Source organism: Arachis ipaensis, chromosome B05 (assembly GCF_000816755.2).
Source record: "Arachis ipaensis cultivar K30076 chromosome B05, Araip1.1, whole genome shotgun sequence".
In the NCBI taxonomy this organism is placed as follows: Eukaryota; Viridiplantae; Streptophyta; class Magnoliopsida; order Fabales; family Fabaceae; genus Arachis; species Arachis ipaensis.
The window spans coordinates 5,807,195-5,815,627 of record NC_029789.2 but is presented as its reverse complement, the minus strand read 5'-3'; the positions used below and the strand labels follow the sequence as shown (position 1 = coordinate 5,815,627).

Genomic DNA, 8,433 nt, shown 5'->3' with positions numbered 1-8,433 from the left:
TTTCTTTTTTTTTCCGAGAGAAAAAATGAGCAACGACGGAACCGTCCAACCTTACTATACAACAAGAATACCCCACAAAAGTTTACCGCTTTGCTCTTATTGAGACGTTCGTGTTCGTGTGTCCATAGAGAAAGGGGGTTGGAGGGTGAGGATGAGGGTGGGGGTGGGGGAGGGTTAACATGCAAACAGAATTGTTAATCTACTAAAATATAGAATAGATTAGTAGTAGCAGACTAGCAGGGAATGATTTTAGGCACACTAAGGTAAATATAATGTTAAAGTGTTCAATACAAACGAGTAGAAGACCATTTCTTACGCTGGGATTTCTCAGGTAGAATGTTGGATGGAAATATTAGAAGTTCCACTCCATCCAAGTTTCCTTTCAGAGCCAAATCATTCTTGATCATCAAATCCACCAATTGTTTATAACATGTTCGATAACTGATAATATATATACAACCAAAAAAAAAAAAAGAAAAATAAGCAGAAAGTATAAATCTGAATTATACATGCAACGAAAGGGATAAAACAGACCTACGAGGATCTTCTGCAAAAAAGTACAGAGCAATATTCTCTTCTGTGGGTTGACCTTCTGTAAATTGAGATGGCCACATTGTCAAGCGAGGCAGTTCATCCAGTATGATCATCTCAGGAAGCCTGTCTACCACATCAATAACCTTAGGTGATGCACAGGTTGATAAATGTGCTTGAATCCCATCACAAATGGTTGCAATCTCCCCAATACTTTGTATTAAAAATTTTCCTCTGCAAGAATCATCACCAAAATATGTGAAAATTTTAAAAAACAGTTCACCCATAGCAAAACAAAGCTGAATATTTAAGAAATGGGGAAATAGGGTCATACTGCCATGAATGGTCAAGCTTTGGGTAGACAAATGCTTGTGAGGAACTTCTAACCCCCAAGTCTCTTAAGCAGGACCTTTCATCTAAAGCAAGACCAGCACATAATTCATGAATGATCTGAGCTGTAGCAGCATTAATAAGGTGCTCAGCTTGCTGAATGTCATTGTTCTTTTCATTTGGAGTGTCTGGTTCTTCATTGTTCTTTTCATTTGGAGTGTCTGGTTCTTCGTTGTTCTTCTCATTTGGAATGTCTAGATCTTCATGAGTGTTGTGATTGCTGGGTTGCAATCCAGCATTAAATTGTTCAGAACCTTGATGATCAAGATTGTAAGAAACGGTTCCAGAAAATAAGTTTTCATCACTAGCAATTTCTATTTCACTTCTATTTGCAGTAACACCAGAACTAGAAGCTTGTAAGCACATTGCAGGATTATGTAACTCACGACCATTAGCTAGAACACCAGAACAAGTATCATTTCTATCATCATGAAGAGCCGGATATTTGTTAACATTATGCTTTTGCAAACAAACATCCTTTGTTGCTGGTCCTGATTCTAAGTTTGGAGATCTTGATTCCAATAGAGAGCCTGCCAAAAAGCTTCTGAAATTTAGCAACATAATTTTCTCAATTTAAAAACATCAGAGTAATTCCTTTGGCACATGTCTTACATTCATCACGAGTCGTCTCAGTTTGTGAATGCAAGTTTGGTGATTCATCAATTGAACAATTGGATGATGCTGCCATTTCCTTAGTATCACAGAAAGATTTCTTGCAAGATGTATCAATGATGACACCTTCTAGGTTTCTCTTCAAATTTTTGCACATATAATGTCTACTCAATAGGGACTGATCCCTTGGACTTGAGACTTTAGAAGATCGCTCCCTTGTTTCAAGAGCCCTTCCCTCTATGCCTAACTCATCCTCCAAGGTAACAACATTACTCTTCTCACCATAACCACGAGGAACCATTGCTTTCTCTTGAGAATTGCAATATTGGGAGGCAAAGTGCATGATTTTGTTGACTGATTTCATTTTCACTTTCCCAAATTTCTTGTATGAGAAACCCTTATGAAGTGGAGAGTCATCACAAGGTCCGGATAAAATATGTGGTCCAGCATTTGTCATAGTAGCACTAGCTTTTTCCAAAGACTGAGCTTCTGAAGGGACTTGGCATCTCTTAACCTGCAGATGGGGTGTACTTATCCCACTTTTCATAGAATATGATGATCTCGATTTTAGTTTTGAACTTTTACGAGACTCAGGGTCTATTGAATTTTCAGATAGATGTTTTGATCTGTTTGTAGCCACTGGCTGTTCCACTTTATCCTGTACTAATTTTCCAGTCCCTTCCCTTGGCATGCACTCTTCACAAGTCCAACCATCTTCAGGAAGTTCTTCCATCTTAACACGCATACAGTAACTGATTGATAAATGAAAAAACAGAACACGTTAACTTCACTGTCCCAGAAAACGATGAAAATAAAGACTATAGAAACATAGACCCACTAGAAACAGGGATGAATATGCAAGATATTATAATACTTACATGTGCTCCGCCCCATCATTACACTCATTACAAAATGCAAGGAAGTGCTCCAACCCTACATCCCCACAAGTATCGCAAACTCGATCCTGCTATCCAGTGGAAATAAAAAATTAAAAGAAAAAGTTATTAATAATTATCTATGAAATGCATTTTAATGATTTGGCTGCAAGAATATAGATAGCGAGGTAGAGGTAGAGTGAGACACAAGAGGAAAAATCAATCTATTTCCTCATGTGGAGCCCATTAATTTTGGATATAGTAATATACCATTTTATTATCTTTAAAACTACAAATGTAATAATGTATTATATAATAGTAATCTTCCTTATCTTACAATCCGTATAAAGAAGATCCACTATTCAATGCATCAAAAGATTGGACATGTTGAAATTAACCCGGTTTTTTTTGCCATAAGTAAACTAAGAGAAGTTGAATAAAGTCTGTGCCATGTACATGCAAATTATGATTTATCCTGAATTTGGAAATGAATCACCATGTGGAACTGGAATCCAAATGCTAGTATCGGCTTTAACTAGTATTCTCCCAGAGATGACTTGTTGGATAATATCAGTTCAAACTCTACCTCCTATGGTTGCTAATAACAATGACTAACTGGTCTCACAGATTAACATCTAAGAATGAGTCACCCCTTCTCTACAAAATAGTTCCACAATCACTTAGATAGCAACATTATGCTAGCTAGAATCTACGTAACAGAGTGGCAAACTTGTAGAAGATCATTGACCAAATTAGCAAATGACAGATAGCACCAAAGGAGTTCTAGAAATTTTTTCTGCTTGGATTTTCTGACCATAAGACATTGATTGTATGTGTATTTGTATATAACATAGCACTAGTGAAGCATTGTTATAAGTTGGTGTTCTCAAAACCTCACCATATTGAAAAATTAACTTCTTGGCAGAGCAACAACTTAGACAAGCATAATACACAAAACATTTACAATTACTTCCGGATAACTAAAACACATTGAAAAGGAAATACCCATACCTCATCACCCGTTAAATCTATGATATCTCTAGGGTCTACTGGCTGAGGTTGACAGGATTTTTGCATAATGATCTTGTGCACAGCGGACTAATGGAGCTAATGTTTATAGTATGTATAACAATTTTCAAACAATTCAAGCGTGCAATGTCTTCCCTAAATATAGCATAGTCGGAAATACCATCTTTTTGGCTATCTGAACTAGAACTTGCTAGTGATGTCTCCCGACTGGTTCGCTTGACAACTAACAGTTCTCCCTGAAAATAAAGGGTAATCAACAACAAATATTAGAAAATTTCAAAAGATAATCCATCATGGACTACATAAAGAATTTACACAATATACAATCATTGAAATCTTCTAATGAAGAAATATCTGATGGATCTAATTGTCTCAAATAACTATGTTTGCCCACAGATGATCTTAAGTAGAATTTTGGTCATAACTATGAGTATGTGGTTGTCATTAACTTCATTAAATTGAGTACCTAAACACAAAAGGGCAATCATGTCTCTAATGCACAATCTCTTCATTGAGGGGAAGTTATCATTTTAAGCAAAGCTATAAGATAGATTCTTCCTATTAGGGTTGGCCCAATGATTACCTATCATCAAATTTGTGTTGTTTAATCTTCAAATGCAAGATCACTAGGAATATCAAATTCTTTATGCTTCTCAAGGTTGATAATCAAAATTGGTCGATAATAGGATATCATCACAGGAGACTCTAACACAGAGCCTTTCTGATGTTCAAAAGCAATTCAATGTTTTTTGGAAGGATTTGAAACCCTAAAAGTGGCTTGACATTACGCGCTTTTAAGAACGAGATTTTGACGGAAGAAAACTGAATACCTTAGTTGACTCACTGCTAGTGTAACGCTGAATAGAAAACCACCGCAAGGAGAGCAATTACCGGCTCTTTCTCGTTAGGGGTTTTACGAGCAAAGTCAAAAGTCCCCGCAATTGCTACCACCCGTCCAAAACGGAGATACAATGAGCATCGAGCAATGTGTGGACTAAATGCATTGTATGTTTCTTACATTTCGAATTTAAAAGGCTGCAAGAAAAGGAAAACATAATCCAGCCATTAAAATAATAACAAATTGGGATTATTAACAAAAATAAGGGGGAAAAATCCACGGACCAGCAATTCAATCATGAGTTTAATTTTGATGCAATGACAATGTAAAACCTTTTACATAGTCGTGCAATCACATCCGTTTTTTTGGATGACCATTCACGCGGTCAATGTGAAAGGTAATTATTTTTTACTAACGTGGCATTACGTAATTAGATGCACGTGTAAAACTACTTTACACTGACAGTGCATCAAAATTAAATTCTTCAATCATATACAATTTATATATAGGTGCAGATAGATAGGACTCACAAATTGAAAATAGGAATACTAATATCCTAGTCATTTGTTATTTGTGGTATAATAAATGTGTCAACAACCAGCTCTGAGATGCTCCCTCATGTACTGAAATTCAACATTTTAGTTCAAAGAATAGTAGTAGAAACAAACTGTAGAGTACATGATTATAGGTGCTCTATTACAATGTCAGATTGTCAGGAGCCAATTTCACTAGAAGCTATACAGCTTAAATTGTTATGAAGATTAAAAATGTTTTTTTTATGTCTAGCAACGTAAACTCTTTTTTTTAATGAAAAAAGCATATATATATAACTTGCATGCATGATGAATGTAAAAAATATCAATACATATATACAGATATCCTATTATGTATTGCTATATTTGTAAAAATCTTTAACTTGACCACCCACTATCTAGAAAGTCACATAAACACAAGCATCTAATTGAATGATAGTATAAGTTTTACATCCTTCAGTGTAACAACTAAACTGTCTTTGAATGTATCAAGCTTCTTAAGAATAACTTGGTATCATCAGTTCAGAAAGCAATGAGGCTAAAGCTTTAGCAATTGAAACAAATCAGTACCTTCTATCTAGGTGCAAAATTTTACTTAAAGCACAGTGAAGTTTGACAAATATTACCAAAATTACTAACACTGGCAGAGAAGGGATTTGAGTAATCGCGGAATGTGTAAAAATAATGCATTGCCCCCATTAATATCAAAGTGGAGGACAAACTTATCTAATCTTCTTTCCATTCTACCCATCATAAAAAATAAACCATTTCAGCAAAATTAAAATACCACTGTTGATTTCTAATAATAATAATAATTAAAAGGGGGAAAAAAACACTACATATCAAAACCTAAACCAGCTAAAATGACTCAGAGTTTTTACTCACCACATTCAAGAAAGAAGATCCGTCTACTTATCTTCAGCTCTGAGCATTTGGAAACAAAAGAAGCTGAAAACACAAAAATGGTATAAATTTGAAGGAAAATAACATGGATTGAGATGCAAATTATCCAAAAGAAACACGCAACATAACACATACTGTGAAAAATAGGGCACTTGCTCGAGAATCAATTGCTGAAGCAGGACAAGGTATAATAACATGGCAAGAGTTGATGAAATTCCAAAACAAACAGAAAAACACAGACTGGGAAACTGCAGATCATAATCTTTGACTGCAGGTTGAAGACACAACTCCAGAACACTGTCAGAGCCATCAATGGTGCTCTCACCGGCTCTGCATTCAGATCTGGAGTCGGCACAGTTGCATGCAGCAAGGGGCTTGTGTTCACTCGCCGGACGTAGAGCAGGGCTGGGGCTGAATGGCGCCATGTAAAGTATAGGTTTTGAACTTGTAGTTTGCCTTTAATTTGAAGCTTTGAAACAACAATCCATGTTCACTTGCTTTCCTTTCCTTGTTTCCTTCTTGCTTCAGCTTTCTTTGTTTTGCTTTTTTTTTGTTTTTTCCGGTCATTGGAATGGACCGGAAAAACCAGACCCGCCCAGAACAGAACCCGTAATACATTCCCAAATTTCAGAAGTTATATCTCAAAATGACCCCCAGAATTTCAATTAACTCAAACGAGTCTCCAAATTTTCAAACATAACTCTCGTTCGCCCTGAGAGGATCTCTGTTAACAGCAAGCTGTGGATAAACTACAATCCCTCCAGCATAAACTACATTCCCATCTTTCCTGGTCTCTAAGGATCTCCCATGATGAAATTCAATTGTTATGAGCTCATCCATCTAGACAACCAATCAAACAAAAGCATGATGTTAGCATTGATTTGAAAATGCAGATCATCAACCCTCTATTTATAGCAAGCAACTCACAACCACAAGTTCTTATTTCCCAAACTCTCCTAATGCAGGAAACTAACACACGGAAGCTAAACTAAACATTAAGAAAACTATGTACCAGACAAAAAGAAAAAGAAAAAAAATCTGAATAATATGCAGCTATGCATAAAAGCATCAAGCATGTGAAGTTTTTCTTTATGTCTTCAAGCATGTCAAGGGCACTTAAGAATTTTTAATAGAAAATTAAATCAAGTTTTTAGAATTGTGACTAAACTAATAAAAAAATTTAATAGAAAATATACAATGCATCAGCCGAATCAATTGTGACTAAACCAATTCAAGTTGAATTTTTAGAAGTAATCATGTGCAACCACACACCGTGTTTCTCCCTAAACTAATTCAAAAATGCTTTCGGCTGGAAACCAAGTCAGTTATTACATTTTTCATTGAGTTGAATTTGAAATTGATAAAAAAAGATTCATATTCCTAATCACATTTGCAAATGGCAACAATGATTAACTTCCTAACCTGTATTGAAGGATCTGGTGGTGCAATGGAGTTTCTTCTCCAACTTTATGGACGAATAGCACCGCGACAACAGTTTGCCCAGCTGCTACAGCATCAACAATGGTTGCTGACTGTGACGCAGGCGAGTTTTCAATTGCACTAGTTTAATCTCCCATAATGAGCTCTGAGCTACATACAAGTTTTTCAGTCTATTTTCGGCGCGAGTCAACAAACAGACTGCTGATGTGGTACAATCACCGCCACGCTATGAATTATAATTTCCCAATTTAGTCCCTGCTCCCATTTATAAACCCTAATGATTATTCTTCTTCCTTTCTTTCTGCAAAGTGGTGGCTCAACTCTCAAGGTGCAGAGATTAATTATAAGATACTTCAAGTAGGCTCAACCAAATTTCTAGCATCATCATTTGCATTTTGGGCTTCCCAGTTCTTCAAACTCATCGGCACCCTCATTCACATTGCCATTTTTAAATCACACAATGAAGTTACTCTTCTGACCCCAACAAAGGAATGCACATCACTTTCACCTACAAAACCGACAAACCAAGGTATACTCTTTTGTAGACAAAGAAATCATATTTTGAATCTTAACTACATTGCAATATGAAATTTCTTTAACTTAAAACTCTTAATTCTCTTAACAGGTTTTTTTTCTTAATAAAAAATATACCTTGCTTTCAGTGACCATGAGACGGGAAGTGAGGGAACCTGATGCATTTTGATGCCGAAAGTGTTCCAAGAATCCTCCTGGAGCGCCACAACAGCTCTTTGAAAAACCTTCCATGCCGAGACGAATTCTCCGACGGTGCACTGGAGCAGCACAACGATGAACTTTCCGGAGTGAAGCCTAGAGCGTTCTGAAATGGCTATGCAACTTATGGAGAAAACGCGCTATGATTTTGGAAGGTAGAAAAAGACGAAGAAGAAAAGCAAAAAAATAAAAACGGAAGAAGAAGAGTTCGGGTTTACAAATGTGGCACTGGCAGAGTGGCAGGGACTAAATTGGTAAATTAAAATTGACGGCGTGAGAGTAGTTGGAAGCTCATTGTTTGTTTGGGACTTTGGGCCATTATTTTGATTAAAAAAAGATTTTTTTTTATTTTTTAGTGTATTTGATAAATTTTTAGTAGTAAAAATAAAAATATTAAAAAAATTAAAAAATATATTTTTTAAAAGTTGTAATTTATATTTTTTTTAAAAGATTTTTTTCTCTTAAAAAAAGATATTTTTTATGTAATAAAAAAATAAAAAAATATTTTTATATTGTTAATCCAAACATAATTGATAGATAAAAAAATATT

At 35.5% G+C, this 8,433-nt stretch overlaps 1 protein-coding gene across 1 annotated transcript in view; it reads right to left on the bottom strand.

Annotated features, from left to right (window-relative positions):
- LOC107642656 overlaps positions 1-8,105 on the bottom strand; it is an 8,818-nt gene extending 713 nt beyond the window's left edge. Inside the window, exons 1-11 of the mRNA XM_016346071.2 lie at positions 7,803-8,105; positions 7,134-7,659; positions 5,847-6,551; positions 5,694-5,756; positions 4,268-4,472; positions 3,420-3,673; positions 2,412-2,497; positions 1,534-2,285; positions 866-1,451; positions 535-765; positions 296-441 (exon numbers count right to left, since the gene is read on the bottom strand). Coding sequence (XP_016201557.2) covers positions 296-441; positions 535-765; positions 866-1,451; positions 1,534-2,285; positions 2,412-2,497; positions 3,420-3,485 — 1,867 coding nt within the window. The 5' untranslated portion in view covers positions 3,486-3,673; positions 4,268-4,472; positions 5,694-5,756; ... (1 more) ...; positions 7,134-7,659; positions 7,803-8,105. The remainder of the gene's footprint in view (positions 1-295; positions 442-534; positions 766-865; positions 1,452-1,533; positions 2,286-2,411; positions 2,498-3,419; positions 3,674-4,267; positions 4,473-5,693; positions 5,757-5,846; positions 6,552-7,133; positions 7,660-7,802) is intronic.